This window comes from Loxodonta africana, chromosome 4 (assembly GCF_030014295.1).
Source record: "Loxodonta africana isolate mLoxAfr1 chromosome 4, mLoxAfr1.hap2, whole genome shotgun sequence".
Taxonomy (NCBI): domain Eukaryota; kingdom Metazoa; phylum Chordata; class Mammalia; order Proboscidea; family Elephantidae; genus Loxodonta; species Loxodonta africana.
In genome coordinates, this window is record NC_087345.1 from 36,551,407 (window position 1) to 36,572,313 (window position 20,907).

Genomic DNA, 20,907 nt, shown 5'->3' on the forward strand with positions numbered 1-20,907 from the left:
GGGCCCAATGGGAAGAAAGACTATGGGGCAAAATCAAGAAATGATGATTTGGATGAGACAGAGTGGTAGGCCTCCTAAGAAAAAAAGGTAGGGATACTGAGGCTCCATGTAGAGACTCTAAAATGAAGAGAAGTCCACTTTACAATATTAGAAACCCACAGGAATTCATTTTCAGTGAGGAATCAGCTAGGTTTATATTGCCAAATATCAAGCCTCCTTCGTGCTTTCCCTTTCCAGCCCCCTTAAAGTCTGATGGAAGAAAACAGGGTAAGAAACATGAATGAGTCTAAGGTGAATCTTTGGGATTAGCAGTCATCCAACCTTACCCAAATTAGAGTACAGAGACAGTGGTGTACAAAGAAGCCCCTTCACTCCCCATCTACTAAGGTATTCACTCACTTAATGATGTGCCTATATGCCCTAGGTCTTAATTTGTTTTTTTCAATAGTAAACATAAGGTTATAAATTTCCTGTTCTGTTGAGGTCTTTATAATATGTTAACATAAGGAGAAGAGCATTTAAAATGTCAAATTCACTACATCTGAAAATAATATTTCACTTAAAATACTCCAAATCACTCAACTTACTGCCCATTTCAACACAAACAGTAAAAAATAAAGTACCTGATGAAAAAAAATGTGATTTCATATTTCCTATGTGATTATATAGCTACTTTTTTATTGCAAAAATTGAATTTGCATCTAGAAGAAAAAGTAGTATACTTACTGATGGATCTCTAAAATTAAAGCTGTTTAAGAATTCTACAGCTAAAATAAGATCCATGATTCAGGAAAGAAGAATCCCCCAAATTGAAATAACCTTTTACTCTGAAGCCAATGCTTACCATGATCACTAAAGAGAAGTTGTTTCCACTTCTGCCTTTCTGCTTCTGATGCTTTGAACCCCAGCACAGATTTTAATTCCTGGAGTACCCTCTTAGATTCTTCATGCTCACGCTTCTGCCTCTCTTTGTCTTCTTGAGACAAGTAATAAAAATCATCCTTTCTGAAATCACTGTCCATATCTATCTCATCTACATAAGCTTCTAATTCCTGAAAATAAATAAAAGAAAAAACAATTTACTTCAAGCAGACAATTTTATAGTAGCATTCATTTACTAGCACCAACCCATCTCTGAGATTAAAATGAGGACTTACTCTTGGTACAGATATCTAAAGTACAGTTGGGCAAAAGAAGAAAATATAAATACCTACAAATAAATCTAGATCTTTAAAATAAAAACAAAAAAAAACCCAGCAGATGCCTAAAAGGGGTTGTGGATAAGAAAGTTTAACAACTTCAATTGTTATTTTCCTACTTTGATACCATATTGTAGTCAAGTTTTAAAGTCATTAGCTATGTCAAAACCAATTAAAATTAGAAGGGGTGGTGGTTGGTGATATGGTCAAGGATTTTAACCTTTTTGTGTTAGACATTTATGGTTTTTTCTGGCTTCCCAGGAAGTCTGAACACTATTCCTAGGTTTGGGGTACACCTCATCCTACGGTTTTCCACATCTCTAAGGCAGAGGGTAGGATGTTTGCTTACACAACTTCCCCTGCAGTTAAGGTTAAGATAAATGAATTGGGATCCTCTAATCACATGTACCTGCATTAGACTTGATTTAGAAGCTTGTGATGAAAGAAGCAGGCACTTTGAGGAATCCATTCTGGCAAGGATGGTGGCAGATCAAGTTCCCAGAAGATGGAGGTACTAAGGGTAGTTTTACTACTCAACGTTGATAGAACAAGAAGTAATGTCTGCACCCAGCGATGAGCAGTAATGTTTCTACTGCAACAGTTCTTTTGAGGAGTGAGTTTGGCTGCTTACCCCAACCTGGTTCAGCCTGTTTTTTTTGGCCTTCTGAATTACTCTGTAAGCCATCTAACATATTTTAACAAATTTCTTGTCTGTTAAACTAATTACGGTTGGTTTCTATACCACTTATAAATTTTTCTTAGGATGAACAAAAGAAATCTTTGTCAACATCCAATGCAATCATTATATATATTTTTTAAATTGAAGTATAACATATGTAAAGTACACAAATCTTAAGTGTACAAGATTTTTATATACACATACAGGTCAAGATAGAACACATTTCCAGCTTCCCAGAAGTAACCTTTGCAATGTACTGATTTTTACCTTATGTGTTTAATCACTTTTAAAGGCCTTTAAAGAATGGACAATTAGATATAAATAACAAGATGGCATGCTCGTGGATTCAATGGATTCAAATTTAAAGCACTAAAAACTAATGATTTGATATAGTAAATATACTATATTGTAATTCTGGAGCCTGTTAGAAACATAAATTTGACAAGATCATTTAAGAAAACATTATCCAGGTTACTTCAAGAGAAAGATAGGTAAGCTTTCTATATAAAACTCTTCTTTAAGACAAAAACGCAATGTCACACTTACCTGTTCTTCAGGAATTGGATCTTTGTCTGCAATGTGCACAGTAGGCTGCCTCAAAGGTACTGCAGTACAATGTGGGTTTTCACATGCTATTTCGGGCTTGCCTTCCAAAAAAAAGAAGGGTAGGGATAAAGATAAGATATAGGCCATACAGAAACAAGTACATGTATAATAAAAATATTCTTGGCACTAATACTTTGCCAATCTCATAGTCTATAATTTTTAATTTCTAAGGAAATAAAAGATGTTAAAGTTAGTAACAGTAATATTAGAAGATTTATATATTTCTCTTCACTTGAAGTTAAACTCTTGGAGGAGAGGACCTAGTTAAATGATAATGAAAAAAAAATCTCATTTACAATAGTAACAAAAAAGATAAAATAACTAGGAATAAATTTACGGAGAAATGGGTCAGATGTATATGAAGACAGTTTTAAACTTCCTGAGAGACACAAAAGGAAACACAGGCAAATGGAAAAGCACACTATGATCTTGGAAAAGAAGGCTTATCATTATAAAAACAAAACAAAAAAACCAAACCCAGTGCCATCGAGTCGATTCTGACTCATAGCGGCCCTATAGGACAGGGTAGAACTGCCCCATAGAGTTTCCAAGGAGCGCCTGGAGGATCTGAACTGCAGGCCCTTTGGTTAGCAGCCGTAGCACTTAACCACTATGCCATCAGGGTTTCCTATCATTATAAAAAATACCAATTCTCCTTCTGTTAATCTACAAATTTACAAAAATGATCCTGACAAAAGACACTATCAGAACTTTTGGGGAGGGGGGAAGAGAAGGGAAAGAGGAGGAAAAATAGACAAGTGAATTCTGAAGATCTTGCAAAAAATTAAAAAGCAAGAACAACAAGGACAATTCTGAGAAAAAAAAGTAGTAAGATTAGCCCAATGAACTATTACAATATACTATTAAAGCAGTATAGTACTGGAATAGACAGATCAAATATAAAAAAAAAAAAATACAAACTAGAAATCAAACCAGAAGGGAAAAGATGATGTTATGACAATAGCTTTGAAAAAACATTAAGTTGGATCCATGCTTCATTAACACCAGGATAAATTCCAGGGGACTCTAAGATAAAAATGTAAAAATATAAAACCATAAAGTATTAGAAATCACGGGAGAATTTTTAAAATAATTTTGAAACAAGGTAAGTTTTAAACTATGACATAAAAATCCAGAAGACACACAAGAAGATAGAAAACCCACCATAAACAAAGTGAAAAGATACATGGCAAATCAGGAAAAAAACATTTCCATTTTATATCACAGAGGGTCAATTTCCCTAACATACAAGAGTTTCTACAAATCAAAATGAACAGCCAAAGAAAAATGGAGAAAATATACGAATAGACAGTCCTTTGGAATTACGAATGGCTCTAAAACATACGAAAAGGCGGAAAATGTCTTAAAAGTTCCTTAAGAGGCCTGGTTTAATAAAGTTCATACAAAGGTATACGCTGCAGCTGAATATGCTCCCAAGTTGAAAAGGTAAGACATATATCACAGTGCATGTAATATTCTATATAAAAGAAAAATATATTAATATTTGTTATATCAATATATGTATAAAATATCTCTATAAGGATATACAAGAAAGTGATAACAGCAGTTGCCTCTAGGAAAGGAAACCGTGTGGCTGGGACACCTACTCCTTTGTGCCTTTAAAATTTTGAAGATAAAATGCACTAGCTCTTCATGAAATAAACTTTAAAAAAATGTAATAAAGAGATGGCCAATTAAATCTTGGCTAGAGGGAGTCAATGCAGTATAGGTGCTGGTGGGGACTATTAGCTGGCAAGAGTCAGAGTGAGGCAGGAGTGGGGTTGGGGATTCTTGGCAAGCCTGAGTCAGTATGATGGTAGGGCTGGGAAGGAACTCTCAACTGGTTTGGAACTCTGGGCTAGAGGATCTGGTATGAGTTAGCAGGATGCTAGGTGGGGGAGGGGAGTCTCTTTTAGCCAGCAAGGGATGGCAAGATGCTGGGGCTGGGATGGGAAGAACTCTTGGCAGGTATGAGCAACAATGTAGCTTACGAGACAGCCCATATGGTCAGGTACAGGGATCGAATAAATATATTGAAGATAATGAAAAATAAGTTTCTCACTATTAGATAAAGCAGGTACAAATATAGAAAGGGGGAAGAACAGAATAAATCATGTGGTATTGGAATGGAACTAGAGATATTGGTTTATAACATTTATGAACAGATACAGAAATAGATATAAATATGTGTAAGTTTATATACACATATATACTTCATAGCTGTGTACACTGAGATGGTCTAAAAGCAACGACATCCCAGTGACCATGAACACACCTAGCACCCAGATCTTGGTTTCTAAATGCCATTCTCCATTAAAAGGAACCAGAATTTCTTGGAGACATGCTTATGCCAGGGTTGGGGCAAGGAATGTACAAGTAAGGAAGTGCTGAAAGAATGATGGTAACACAAACCAACTTGACTGGGACACAAATTTTGGACAATTTGAGTAGCAAAATAAATAATGATAGTAATGAATTGTGACTCAATGAATAAAACAAGACCTCATATATCCACAGATATAAGTAAGTATTGGCGGGGGGAGATGCTTTACCTTATAGTAGAGTGCCAACCAATAAGTATAAAAATGGAATTAGAAAATTACCATTTGGCAACTATCAAAATAATATCTAATTCAAGTAAAAAACACCCAAAACCAAACCAAATCCACTGCTGTCAGTCAATTCTGACTCACAGTGACCCTACAGGTCAGAGCATAGAACTGTCCCAAAGAGATGTCAAAGCTAAATCTTCACGGAAGCAGATTGCCACATCTTTCTCTTGTGGAGGGACTGGCGGGTTTGAACTGCCAACCTTTCAGGTAGCAGCCAAAGGCTTAACCACTGAGCCACCAGGGATGCTAAAACTAGTGGATAAAATTCTTTTCTTTTACTCACTTAAAAAATTCTTTTTTTTTAGTTGTACAATTTGATTGATTGATTGAGGTTAGGCAAACACAGTCATGTAACAATCATCACCACAACTAAGATACAGAACAATTATATTACCCCAGAATATTCCCTTGTGGTCCCTCTTTATAACCTACTCCTCCTTCCATTTTCATCTGCAACCACTGACCTGCTTTCTGTTCCTCTCTATTTTGCCTTTTCAAGAATGTCATATACGTGGAATAATACAGTATGTAGTAGTTTAAGTCTGGCTTCTTTTACTTAGCATAATGCATTGGGGATCCATCCATGGTGCTGCATGCATCAATAGTTCATTCCTTTTTATCGTTGAGTAGTATTCTATTCTATTCTTTTTTTTTTTTTTTACTCTTTTTACCAGGTGAAGAATACCTGGATTGCTTCCGGTTTTCAGTGTTTTATGTACAAAGTTGGTACAAACATTTGTGTACAGGTTTTTGTGTAAACATTAAGCTTTATATCTCTTGGGTAAAGACCTAGGAATAATACTGTTGGGTTATGTATGTATGTTTAACAGTGGGTGAAATTTTGATGAGAAAAAAGATTTATATAACCTCTAAGTATTTCTTCACAAAACGTATATCATGAAAGACAAGGGAAGGCTAAATTAGGAGACTAACGAGCATGTCAACTAAATGTCATGCATGATCCGGATCAGTACGTATAAAAACTGTTATTGGGACAATCAGTGATACCTGAGTGGCATCTGTGAATTACACGGCAATATTACATGAGTGTTAATTTCCTGATTTTGATGGTAAACTGTAGATATCCATGTTTTTAAAAAATGCAAACAGAAATATTTAGGGGTAATGAATTTTCATGTCTGCAACTTACTCTCAATGGTTCAGAACAACAACAAAAGAATTATAAACAGACATATAAAGAAAGAAAAGGCCAATGTGGTAGAATGTCAAAAACTGTGGAATCTGGACAAAGGGTAGTTCAAACAAATCTTGTAACTTTTCTTTAAGTTTGAAATTAATTACTTCAAAATAAAACATTAAAAAATACAGTTAATTAAAATACCCACTTCTTTAAAAAAATTCAAATGAACATTTTACTTAAAGTTGTGTAGCCACAGCCTCTGTGGATATTTTAGTGAGAAGTTTGTAAAGCACTTGTGTCTTAATTCATATCATTTATCACCTGTGAGCAAAAGCCACAAATACAGAGCATAAATAAGAAATGACTTATCACCTGCCCAGTGGTTGAGACAGTTTTAACATAATGGTTAAGTAATACACTAAGATTTAACATCACCGAGTATGTTGAGGGAGGGGTGGGTGAGGTGAATTTTTTAACATCCAAAGATCGTCTGAGTGTTTCTATTTATAGACAATGTACTCAAAGGTTCTAGACTTAAGTCATATAAAAGTTTAATATGTGTAAGTATTTGAACATATTGAAAGTCCTTTGCAAGTTTATCCTTTAGAGAAAAAATTATTCACCATTTAATTTGAGATCTAAGAAAACTATCGGTAATATATCAGTAATTAATTAGCATGTTATAATTTCCTTTGAAAAAAGTTAAATTCTTTTACTATGGAAGGACTTATTCAGCTTATTTAAGATATTAACCAAAATATCACTGATCTACTGTAAACAAAACAATGACTGACAAGGTGGTAAAGCATTAACCATCGGTGGCCACAATACAATTTCTATGCCTAAGTCTGATTAACCTTAAAATAAAGACACAAGTGATAAGCATGGTATTGGTTTGCTGCATAATTAAAAACATTAATATGTCAAACATTTAAATGAAATTAGTGATATAAAAATCAGTATAAAATCCGGATCAAATGAAAGCAGTTTAGCTAAAAATTTCAAGACTGCCTTTATACCTGGCAGCACAAGGTGGTCTGATACATCACCATTACATACTGAGACTTAGAACATGTTAGACCCTTGATAATGAATATGCATGTAATGCCACTAATTATATCATTTGCATATTATTTCTAAAGGACACAAGTAGGCACTTTATCTTAAAAGAAAAACTGTTTCTGGCCCCTAACTACTGAACTCATTTTTTTTATTACCCAAACTGGAAAAGAGCTCCTGCAAGTTCTCATAATGGAAAGATACTATCAAAATCTATTCTTTCATTTAATTTTTTTTTTAAATAAGGTATATGATTTGCTGAACTTTCAAAACATATTCACCTTTTAGTTACAAAATCAGAGAGTCAAGACTTTGTATCCAGTGTCATAATTTATACATATTAGTTCAACTTTTTTTAGTAAACTAGGAAATTTTGTGAGGCCAGTTTCACCTTGCAGACAAAAAATTTACCTAAAAATCTGGAAAGTAAAATCCTACGAGACTGGAGTGAGCATATCTGATAAGTGTACGGACCTTTTTTATCTGTATTTCTTCGTAGCAGTCTGTCCACCTGAGAAATGGCCTCTTCCCAGCAATTGTTGCTTGCTTGAACATGGGGCTGAATTAACTTTAATTTCTGTTCTAGGATTTGATAAGACTCTGACATTAGTTCTTGTGTTTCTTTAGTACAAACAAGCTTTTCAAGTTCATCTTCAAGAATTATTACCCTAAGTAATAAAGGAAAAAAAATTTTTAGATATAAAATGAAAAATTTATAATTCACAAGGCTTGTCTGAAAAAAAAGCTTGTAAGGGAGCAATACACATTTATTCCACAAATATTACTTGCATACGTACGAGGCATTTGATGAGCTGAAAGGATTAAACCATTTCCTACTTATAACAAACTCATAACCTAGTTAGGGAAATTATACATATATGTACATAAAATATAATATCACAACTTATAACATGTTTTATTCCCATTTTACAATGGAAGAATCAGGTCTAGAGTTTAAGAAAACTTGCCCAGAGTCACACAGCTCGTATGCTATAAAGCTGGGCTGAATCTAGGCACAAAAGGGTAATACCAGAGAAAGATACAAATGTGTTATGAGAATTCAGAAGATGGATAGTTTCTTTGAGCAATGGGTACAGACAGGGAATGGCTACAGAAGAAGTACTTTTGAGGTAGCCTTGAAGGATGGATAAAATATGAGTATGTACAAAAAGATGAGGAAGGTTATTCTAGATGGAACATTGGAAAAGGTATTTATACAGTTTGGCTGGACTGAGGAAAGGAGTAAAGATAGAAAAACAGATTCCCAGACAGGTTATGGCAAATCTTTTCTATAGAACATTTTATATAAATTTTAGTCTAAGCTGTTGTACTTCAAAACTAAAGAAGATTCTCGATTGAGAAAGCAAATGTATGCCTCAGTAAGATTAATATGGCAGTGAACACTCTGGAGGCAGGGAGAACAGTTAGAGCGTTCATGCACTAATTTAGGCAAGGGACAATACAGTCCTCCACTAACAGAGTGACAGCAGGAATAGCACAGGGGCAAAGGGGTGGGAGGACTGAAACAGGAAAACTGGGTTTTGAGATATGAAATACAATGTTTAGGTAATACTTTTAAAACTTGTGTGCTGCAACAGTATACAGCAAATCAGGTATGACGGTTTGTGACTCGTATATTCTGTAGCTAGTGTTCAGAAAGGTGACGTACAGTAAAAAAAAGAAAATCACAAAATATTTCATTTTTAAACATGAAAAATACTTCTCATGCACAATCCACAATCCCTGCCCAAGGAAAAAGCCTCTCCTCTTCCTTTTCACATCCATCCAGTGTAACATTCTTCCTTCCCTGAGCCATCTTCTCATCATTCTAATGTACTCTGAGATATAAATACTTTCAGAGACTCTGGTTCTGCCCAATACAACCTTTCTACTGAAATCCTGCTTTCTTCTCTCCGATGACATCATACCTTTGGAGCCACTCAAGTGGAGATTATCTTATCTCCCACATTCCCTGAGGGAAACAGGGTGGTTAGCATTCATCTGTTTTCTTAGAACAGTAGCTACAGGCCACTGGAACATCCTTTTCCTGTAGTTTTTTTTTTTAGTAAAATCCATGAAGGTTATTTATATTTTGCTAGTTATAAATGCACTCATTCATGTGTGTGTTTCTATGCAATTTAACACATGTAGATTCATGTAATCACTACCACAATCAAGATACAGAAATTAACAAATGCTCCCTTGTACTACCCCTGTAGAGCTGAACCCACGGGCCCATCCCTAACTCTTGCAACCACTAAGCTGTTCTCCAAGTGTATAACATTATTCAAGAATGTGATATAAATGGAACTATACGAGATTGGTTTTCTTCACTCAGTATAATACTCTTGAGATCCATCCAAGTTGTTGAGTGGATAGATACATAAAACAAAATAACCAAACCCACTACAGCTGAGACTATTCCAACTCAGTGGTGACCCTATAGGACAGAGTAGAACTGCCCCATAGGGTTTCCAAGGCTGTAATCTTTATAGAAGCAGACCACACATCTTTCTCCCATGGACTGGCTGGTAGGTTTGAACTGTCTCATAAGTTCTTAATCCTCCCTATGCCCCAAACTTTATCAGTTTTACATCTTAACTGATCAATAAAAATGTACCTTCTCAAAATGTCTTTCTGACCTTAATTTCCTATCCTTGCGTATCATACCCTCCTTCATTCCAGTAAACTCAGATTTTGATTTTATTGTAACTTCAAGTCCTTTTGACCTATTTTCTTATCTTACAAAACTGACTGCTGCCCTGCCCCTCCCGCTTCTCGCCTGGTGCCCAAGGTCAAGCATATCAACTGTAATCTTATCAGCTCATTAAATTCCTCTGACCATTCTTCACATCCATCTTACTGATTATATGATATGATACAACCCACTCGTTTTCTCCATTTCTATAGTATCAATATGTGTTACCAAAAAACTTACCAGAAATGATTGTATTCAGATACTGTATGCCATTACTCCATTTTTAAATTTCAAATTATTTTCTGAAAAATTCTCCATGTAGACATTTATGGAAAAGAGCATTTCAATTGATAAAGGTGTATCAGAGTAGACCCGACATTTTATTATTCAGTCAGGGCCATAAATATTGGCCTGTGCTACAGAAAAATGTCCGGATCTGTTGGAATTTATTTAGGAAAATAGCAATATACCACTGTTCTTACATATAACAATACCTCTTGTAAAGGAGCCCTGGTGGAGCAGTGGTTAAGGTACTCAACTGCTAACCGAAAGGTCAGTGGTTCGAAACCACCAGAGGCTCCACAGGAAAAAGATGTGGTAGTCTGTTTCTGTACAGATTTACACCTTGGGAACCCTATGGGGTTGTTATAAGCCAGATATCAACTAGATGGCAGCAGGTTTGGCTTGGGATAATGCTGGCAGATAATTCCCTCAGACTGCAGGTTCCAGTTTAAGAGTCCTACCTTAAGAGAGTTAAAAGAAGCTCATTCTTCTTCTTTTTTTTAAAGTTATCTTATTTTTTGGTGAAAATATACACAACAAAAGACACAATTTCAACACGTAAATTCAGTAACGCTGATGACATTCTTCAAGTTACGCAACCATTCTCACTATCCTTTTCCAAATTATTACACAACTATTAACACAAACATACTGCCCCCTAAGCTTCTCATATAACCTTTCAAGTTGCTGTTGTCAATTCAATTTCACACAGTTCTTTAAAAGAGCACAATGCTCAAGGCAAACGTACTTTACTAATTAAGCCAAACTGGTGTTTGGTTCAAAGGAGCCTTCAGGGGACAGTTCTGGTTTCAGATTTAACGTTTAAAGACTGTCTCACGGCAATTGTTTCTGGGGTTCATCCAGCCTCACTGGCTCCTGAAAGTCTGGAATTCTGTTCTGCATTTTCTCCCCTTTTAGTTAGGATTCTGGTACAGAATATTCGATCAAAACATTCAATAATGGGAGTTGGTGGGAAGGAAGCTCATTTTTTATAACCTTGCCCATTTCAGCTCTCAAAGAGAATGAACGTCATCTCCTTTTGTCCTAATTATCTTTCTAAGTAGAAATTAGGAAAAGTAAAACTATAAATGGCTCCTCAAAATTATAGTATTTAACAAATAATTGTTTCTCTGCTACATTCATGGCTATAAATCATCCTCCATGCTGCATGTCTCAAATTTTTTTCTTTTTTCTAGCTAAGATAAAGCCAACAACCACAATGGTACAAGAATGAAGCTTGCTAACCATGGGGACATTTCCTTATATGGATTCTGAACTTACTCATTCAGTAATGCTTTCAGATGGAGCTGCAAGCTGTGTACTGCTGTGTGAACGTTATTCAGTTCTCTTGACTTCTGTTGGGTTTTGGATAAACACTGGGGTACAGACTGGTGTTGAGTTTCAAAGTATCGATAGAACTCATAGCTACGCTTTAGCTCTTCCAAACAGGCAGAATGTGCATGAGGTAGACCTTGAATCACATCACACAAAATACGATGAGGCAAAAGTGCTGGAGTAAGTAAGGGCCCATGAGGTGAATTCGCTGTAGAAAGTAATAGGGCCAACCGTCTGAAGAATTCTGAACTCTGTGCCACCCAGAGTTGGAACAAAACCTTAAAAAAAAAAGAGAGAGAGACTACATCAGTAAAATATACTGGTCAACATTCAAAACTATAAATTTGTTTATCTTAATTTCTTGTTCAAATCTTTCACTTTATCCTAAGTAATGAATATATCTGGGCTTGAACTAACACTAAATTTTAGCCAAAAATATGATACCAAAATATGAACCAAGACTATCATATCAAATCATGTAGTCATGGCATGTGGGAACTTCTGAGGTAACAAATATGGTTTAATAAAATTCTACTCCACAAGAGAAGTGTTGGTGGAATGGGCCATAGCTATGTGAATCTTCTCCCAATCATTATTAAAATAATTTTACACATAGGAGAAAGGAAGACAGTAACACTGACCAAAAAAAAAAAAAACCTAAACCCACTGCTGCCAAGTCAATTCCGACTCACAGTGACTCTATAGGACAGAGCAGAACTGCCCCACAGAGTTTCCACGGAGCACCTGGTGGATTTGAACTGCCGACCTTTTGGTTAGCAGCCGTAGCACTTAACCACTATGCCACCCCAGTTTCCGTACGACTGACCAAAACCAAACCAAACACATTGCCGTCGAGTCAATTCCAACTCATAGTGACCTTATAGGACAGAGAACTGCCCCACAGAGTTTCCGAGGAGCACCTGGCAGATTCAAACCGCTGACCTTTTGGTTAGTAGCTGTAGCACTTAACCGTTATGCCACCGGGGTTTCCGTAGGACTGACAGACCTACATAAATCCAAAGAAATGTGTCATTGACGGGTCCACAAAAAGATGTTTCCAGACATTTGGGACAGTGCTTTTGAATTTTTTTTTTAGTTATTTCAATAATATTGAAGGAATAAATTCGTTTATTCAACAAACATCTACCCATTTGTTTGCTAACGGTGCCCTCCCCTATGAGGTATTTTCATAAGCACTGCTATGCCAATTTTTTTTACATGTTGCTGTATTTTATAAAAAAAGAAAAAATTAGCATAGCATACTTAGAAAAATACCTCGTGGGGGATGGCACTGTTGGCAAACAAACATAGAAGACACGTGTTATTTTCGTAAAAATATGGTACTGACCATTTACTTGGGGAAACCCTGATGGCATACTGGTTAAGTGCTTCGGCTGCTAACCAAAGGGTCGGCAGTTCGAATCCGCCAGGGGCTCCTTGGAAACTCTATGGGGCAGTTCTACTCTGTCCTATAGGGTCGCCATGAGTTGGAATTGACTCGATGGCACTGGGTTTGGTTCGGTTGGTTTTGACCATTTACTTTGTGCCAGACTCTATTCTAGGTGCTGAAGATGCATAGCAACAAACAAAACAGATGAAGTTTTTACCCTCCTGATACCTATATTTTGGTTGGAGAGATAAGAAATATAAAAGTAGGTTTATAATGTAGTAATGTCATGTAATAAAGGCTGTGGGAGAAAAATAAGTGCAAGGTGTCAGGGTGATAGAGAAAAGAACTTGGAGAAGAAGGATAACTTGCTGTGATTTACATTTCAAAAGGATAATTCAGGCTACAAAGGGGATAAGAATAGAAGCAAGGGAAGTCAGTGGGAGGTAACTACAGTAGTCTGGGAAAAATAATGATGGTGGCTTAGATCAATTGGGTGGACTGGTGTTAAGACTTTGATACATGCCACAATTCAACAGTGTAGTGATGGCAAGAACTATTTGCAGTATTGTAGAAAGCTTAGGTTTTTTAAGAAAGTTAAAAAATAATGTTACTTATTATTTTCTTAAAAATAAAAGACTGAGTAGACATATCTAGGGCAAAGGGAGGTTAATACATAGTCAGATACACGTGGCCATAGAAATAACCCACCAGTGTTAAGGGATCACTTGGTTAATTGTATTTTATCTTAAGTTTTCTAGAATAAAATGCTAGAACGTGTTTATAGTTGATGGCAAAAAGCACCCTTAAAAACACAATTAGATACAAAATTCCAACCAGTGAGAACTTTAATAAAATCATTACCAAAATCTTATAGGCATATTTTATCACAAATATACTATAAAAAAATTTTTTATTAGTCTGGATAGAAGTGATGGCCAGGCTCATCACTCATCTCTCTGAAAGCAACAGCAGACTAGTACTACCAGAATGTGGAAAAACTTTATTGAAATAGTAACCTCTATCTTTTCTTCAGCCCTTCTCTTCCACAAATGGATTACCTTCAAGGCAGGCAGGCTGAAGCCATCTGTAAGGTTATGAGCTTCCTCTTCTGAAACCTGCTCGTCACTAAGTCCAAGGCCCAGCTCCTTAAAAGGCACCACACATATGTAGTTGGTTACATTGTCACTCTCAGAGTTTAGGGGGTAGGTTAAATTAGGTTAAGGCAACAACAAAGCCATTTTATTCAAGTAAAACTGTCCAACATTACATTTACTAATCTTTATTTTAAACTTTTACTGGAGATTTACTTTAGATTTTTAAACTGAAAACTAATCTTAAGATCTAATATATTAAGTAACACCTCATATATATTACAGAATACATGTGAATAAGATACTTTTATATTTAAGTAATTAAAAGTCCAACTCTTCAAAAGTGCCAAAGTGCTATAATTTAGTTATTTTTGATAGCTACCTTTTGAGACTGTAGTGTACACTTTATTCTTTCATGGCTCAGACCATCACTATGCTACAGTAAATACTTCTCCTCCCAGTCTGCATACTGCAGGACATGATTAAGCTGGACATTATCTGAAATACACAGACTACTGATGTAAGTAGCACTAACCCTATCTAGGTTGATGGACATAGACTACTGTTTTGTTTCCTCTTTCCTGGTCCTCATGGGCATCTATCAATACAATTACATGTTTTTTTCCCCTTTAATTTGTTTTTCTAAAGAATTATATCCATACAAATCTTGATACTGAACCATCCTTATATTTCTAGTACACTTCTACTTGGTCATATTATGATAATCTATAACTTTTAGATTAAATTTATAAATATTCTATTGAAATATTTTCCATCTTCATATGGGCAATTTGGAGCCCTGGTTGTACAGTGGTTAAGAGCTCAGCCGCTAACTAAAAGGTTGGCAGTTCAAATTCACCAGCCACTCTTTGGAAACCTTATGGGGCAGTTCTACTCTGTCCTATAGGGTTGCTAAGAGTTGGAACCAACACAATGGCAATGGGTTTTTGGTTTATATGTGCAATTGGTTAATAGTTTTTTTTTTTTTCTCCCCTGTAATACATTAAGTTATGGGACTGAGATTATAGTATTTTCATAAATAAAATGATGTACAGGAACTTTCTATTTCTATGATCTGAAATTGCTTTTAAGAAAACTATAAAAATCATCTAGACCTGATAGTTTTAATTTTTTTATTCATTTAGCTTTTAAATAGGTGATACATCACAAGGTTCAAAATTTATGAGGTACTAAACCCTTTTCCACCTAGTTTCCCTACCTAAAGGCAAAGGCAATCACTGTTACCGTATCTTGTATATTCTTCAGGATATTTTATGCATACACAAAAGCAAATCCAAATATAAATATGTACATACGTGGGGATATATGTATAGGTATACACACACACACATCCCCATCTGTACGCATATGTTGTTGTTATTGTCACGGTGACTCACGGTGACCCCATGTGTACAGAGTAGAACCATTCCACAGAGTTTTCAAAGCTGTGATCTTTCGGAAGTAGATCTCTAGGCCTGTCTTCCTAGGTGCCTCTGGGTGGGTTCAAACTGCCAATCTTTTTGCTAGTAGTCTAGAACTTAACAGTCTGTGCCACATAGGAATTCTTTCACACACATATATACAACCTTTTAAATACACATAGAAACATACTATAAATACTGTTTTGTGTACTTTTTTTCCAATTAACAATATAGTTTAGAAATCATTCGACATTAGTACATCAAGAACTTTATCATTTTTCTACAGCTGCATATTTTCCATATTGTTTCGATAGTTTTCAAATGGCCTATTTTTTTATCGTATGTTCAATCTCTGTAAGTTTTTGACTTCTTCCTGGGTCAGTTTTGGAGATTTATATTTTAATAAGAAATGATCCATTTCCTCCTACATTTTCCAAGTTGCTACCACAGAACGGCACATTCTATTCCCTTATAATTACTTAAATTTCTTCCATATTTATGGTTACAATTCTACTATTATAAATTTTTCCATATTTTTGCTCTTTTTACTTTGATCAGGCTTAACAAAAACCAAATCCATTACCGTTGAGTAGATTCTGCCTCACATCGACCCTACAGGACAGAGTAGAACTGCCCCATAAGGTTTCCAAGGCTGTAAATCTTTATGGAAGTAGACTGCCACATCTTTCTCCCTCAAGGCAGCTGGGGTTTAAACTGCCGACCTCTTGGTCAGCAGCACAGTGCTTAACCATTGCACCACCAGGACTCTTTGATCAGGCTTATGAGGGTATAAATCTTATTAATCTTTTCAAAGAAATAGTTGGATTTAAAAAAAATTTAATTCTTTAAGGTTTCTTGTGTAGAGAATATGATGTGGACTCTGCCTACCTCTGAATCTCATCTCATACTCTACCACCTCCCAACTTACTGTGCTCCAGCCACGATAGTCTTCTTTCTATATATCAATAATGCTAAACTCATTCCTGCCACAAGATCTTTATAGTTGCTAGTCCATCTAAGTGAAACACTTATCCCAGATCTTTCTTATCATTTAGATTCCAATTTAAATGCCATCTTCTCAGAGGGGACTTCCCCTACCATCCAGTCAAAAGCAGCACCCCATTAATCACTCTCTATCTTATTGAGTTTTTTTCTTTATATTTAAAAATAATTGCTGACTTTTCATTATTTTACTCACTAGAAGGTAAGCTTGATGAGAACGAGGATCTTGTCTATCTTGTTCACTGCTAGATCCTCAGTATCTAGAAGAATGACTGGTACAGGGAACTCATACAATCTGCAATCTTTGTGAGGCTACCCTCTCACTCCCCTGCCAAACCCTCACCAAACTATCAGCTCCATGAAACTGGGATCATGTCTATTTTGTTTGGCACTGTATATCTAGCGACTATCATATTGCCTGGCATTGAATTTATGTTCAATAAATAGTCACTGTACTTGCAGTTCACTTGCCACACTGTCATATCTCTATTATTCTACATGCTTTTTTTTTTTTTTTTTTTGCCCACCTCTACCTGGAATTTATCATTCTCATGGCCAACTCCTACTCATTCTTTATGAAAGAACTCAGGTGTCGTCTCCCTGAAAGCCTTCTCTGACTCCACTTGGCAAGTAAGTTGTCCTGCTATGTTGGATGGCATTTACATTGTATTATGAATACTATTGGTCCCTAGGTGGCACAAACGGTCAGTACTTGATTACCAACCTAAAGGTTGGTGGTTTGAAAACTCTATGGAGTTCTATTCTGTAACACATGGGGTTGCCACGAGCTGGAATCAATTCTAAGGTAACAGGTTTTTTTGTTTTTTTATGAATACTATCTTTTTTTTTTTTTTTTTTAATCTATTGACCACACTCAGATAAGTCTTTAAAAATAGGTAGTGTACCTTTTCACTGTGTCTTCCTAGCACCTACAAGAATGGCTGACACAGAGCAAGCAGGTATTTAGGCACTGGAAGAATTGAAAAATTCTTGACTAAAATTAAAATATTTTCTCTCCATTTCCAAAGAAGTAGTATAGTACAGTAAGAATATATAGGAAACATTTCAAGTCATAAGTCTTACAGTCAAGACACAACTTCACCTATTAATAGATGCGTGACACTGAGGAAGTCACTTAATCTTTAGTTTTCTCATTGTGTGCACACAAGAAAATCTAGCTCAGGAGGTTTGTGTGAGGATATAATGAAAGAACATATAGCATTCTGTAAACTTTAAGCATTATATTTATCAGTGCAAAGTAGTCTTTTTGCCCCTCATTTGCTCATAATTTAACTTATCTATGAATCTTCACTAAGATAAAGATCTTATATACTTTTATTCTCTGGTTAACAACTATTTTCCTGATTTAGAAACTTAAGTGACAGACTTTTATTGTCATGTAATCTGTGAGTGCTTACCATACGTCAGACACTGGCTAAGCATTTTACATGCATTAACTCATCGATTTCAACAGAAACACAATGAGGAAGATTATGTCATTATTGCGATTTTAAAGATGAGAAAAGCAAGGTACATAGAGGTTTAAAAACTTACTTAAGGTTACATAGGAGTAACTCATAAAGCCAAAATATAAATTTAGGCAATCTGACTCTAGATCCTGTGTTCTTTGAAAGGGGAGGGATTTTCTGTTGCCACTTTATTATCATGTCATGTTGCAAATCTGCCATGTTCAGTAATTTTTTAAAATGTCAGATCAAGCAAAGTCAGGTTCTTTTGACTTTATTCTCTGGGTCAGCAAAGGGAGGGAATTCAAGTTCTTCCCTTGTTGAAAATCAGCCACACAAGAGACGAACTTTCTTCCTGTCTATTATTGTCATTCCCCCGGAAGCATTTCCAGTTTTAAAATAGAAGTGATGGTGGAAATTAGTTTCAAAATATGCAATCTCAGTTTATAGTTAACTTTTACAGGATGCAACTATAATATTTACATTAAAGATACTGGAAACATTGTTTATTCCCACATGCAGCCAGCAAAGGATATTTTTTCAGCATATATAGAGTAGCTAGCCTTGCTGCTTGAAAGTTGGCTCTTACAGTTCTGTAGACAGCTTTCCGAAGACCGATGAGATGCTGACTGGGATGCTGTCCAGCTTTATTAAATAGGCAAGCAGCACTGACCCTGTCAAGCAAACTTGAAAAGTAAAATGTGATACAACTGTACAGGTGTCCTAAAGTTTTTGTTTCCTAAACCCACAACTCTATTAAACTTACAAAAAAATTCCTTTTTTATGATTTTCATTAGAAAATGATTAAAAGTATCCCAACTCGGGTCCCATAAATAGCCATTTCCCTGATACATAAATAATCACCAGGAAAAAGACAAATGAAAACTTAAATCTCAAAGAGTAAAGGCTTCCTCTGATATGGTAAAATAATATTAGTTGAGATATAGTAGAAACATACCGAGGAATATTTATATAAGAATTTGAATCACTTTTTACATATAGACACTGCTTGCTAAAATATACTAACATGGAACTATTTACGTTCAGTTTTCAAAATTTATATCTACAGAAGTATGAAGTCCTTAATCATAAACACTTACTGTATTTTTATACATACTTACATATGTTCATTTATCATACATTTGATCCCTTGTAATACCATACAGAAATATATTCTGTATATTCATAAAAGTAGGGTAAAATTACTTACCCACCTGCTGCCACTGGCACTTACCTACTCAAAATGAAGTAGGGACGCAGAAAGATAACAGGACCAGTGGCCAACAGGGAAATGCAAGTAGAAAGGCAAAGTAAGGGTTACTACGTAGTAGTATAGCTACTCTCAAACTGTTCAAGAGGAAGCACTTTTCATGGCACTTTCCATAAGATTAATGGGGAGTACCTAGTTGCAACACGTAATGACATATAACGTATTATGTTTTTGTAACTGAAAGTATGCACAATTCAATATTAGTTAAAAGATAATTTTTTTCCATCGAATCCATAACCTTTCCTAATAAACACAACATTGGAATTTATGAATTTCTTATATCCATGAACCCATAAAATAAGACTTCTAACTCAAAACTTAAAAAAATGTTAAAACAAACTAAAATATATTCAGATATTAAAAATCTAGAAAATGCTGTCCAGCATGACTTACTTTAAAATAAGGGAAAGCAGCAAGGAAGGGTTAAATTATTTGCTAGAGAAGACAATTTGTGGCAAGAGACAACACAGCAGTCTTGATTTTAATATATGGCACTGTATGTGCTCCACTGTACTAATCAGTTTTAAAAACTGAGACTATTTTTTAAAAAAATTATGATTCAAGATTTACTGTTCCTCATTTTTTTCATTCCATTATCCAGTTAAATGAAGACAACTGAAGCACAAGTTCTTCCAATATTTCTTTTTTCTTCCTGTCTGCCATCTGAATGAGCAAAGGCATAACCTGGAAGTAAATGAGGTCTAACTGGCTCACTTCACCTCACGTATAGGTAAAAGTTGAACAATGACAAAAGCACAGATCTTCTATACATACCTAACTAAGCATTGGACATACAGCCACTTTGCTTGACAAGTCCCCTCAATAAAATGCTGTGTAAATCAAGAATAAAAAGGAGCTATTATTTATTCTTAGTGTGATTTCAAATTTTTAAAATTTGCTATCCTCTAGCAGCTTGGGGTCGCTGTGAGTGGGAACTGACTCAGTGGCATCTAACAACATGAACAAGAGGTGAACTTCAACCACAATTCAGGGACAAAGATTAACAGAGGATTGTTATATTTTGAAATGGGAGGAAAAGGAAATTATAAAATCCATTTTATGTCTTGAAAGTGTTTAAACACTGTTCTAGAGTACAGCAGAGTGAAGAATGAGAAGACTACTGGGGATTCTTCCACTTTCCTGTTTAATGATTTCCCAGGTACAACTGTATGTATCAAGATTGTTTAAGCACTATTCTACAACAGAGCAGAGTGAAGGATCCAACGATCACCAGAAATTCTTTCTCTCCCCATTTTCTTGATTTTCCAAGATACAACTAATTAAGAGCAATGATTATTCTTCACCATATACTTACTTTCTCTCACCTACAGAGTGCAAAAGTTATATAAATTATTATACATATTATAGTACAACTATCATATGTGAGTGACAGGCAGCCTAGTGTACTGGAAATAGGCTTTGGAGTCAGATGGAAATAGATTTGAATACTTGTTCTACCACTTATAATCACATGCCTTTATCAATAATTGTATGCAAAATCATACAATTTTATCATAATTATATGTAAAGTGTCTAGCACAGTACATGGAGCATAGTTGGTATTCAATAAATATAACTTTCCCTTTAATTGCAGAATAAGTAGCCAGTATATCCTGTAGCTTACACTTTCACCTGGACTGGTAAATATTTAATTTC

General features: G+C 35.4%; 1 protein-coding gene across 12 annotated transcripts in view; it reads right to left on the reverse strand.

Annotated features, from left to right (window-relative positions):
- The window catches only part of VEZT (vezatin, adherens junctions transmembrane protein), a 117,249-nt gene that overhangs the window by 47,582 nt on the left and 48,760 nt on the right, over nucleotides 1–20,907 (reverse strand). For 7 of the 12 annotated variants that reach the window (XM_064283716.1, XM_064283714.1, XM_023559833.2 and 4 more), the window contains 6 exons: nucleotides 18,518–18,667; nucleotides 14,018–14,207; nucleotides 11,558–11,889; nucleotides 7,771–7,964; nucleotides 2,425–2,525; nucleotides 845–1,052 (listed from right to left, as the gene is read on the reverse strand). In XM_064283716.1, the coding sequence (XP_064139786.1) occupies nucleotides 845–1,052; nucleotides 2,425–2,525; nucleotides 7,771–7,964; nucleotides 11,558–11,889; nucleotides 14,018–14,207; nucleotides 18,518–18,667 (1,175 nt within the window). The remainder of the gene's footprint in view (nucleotides 1–844; nucleotides 1,053–2,424; nucleotides 2,526–7,770; nucleotides 7,965–11,557; nucleotides 11,890–14,017; nucleotides 14,208–18,517; nucleotides 18,668–20,907) is intronic. The other 5 variants (XM_010599413.3, XM_010599399.3, XM_010599405.3 and 2 more) reach the window with 3 other exon arrangements.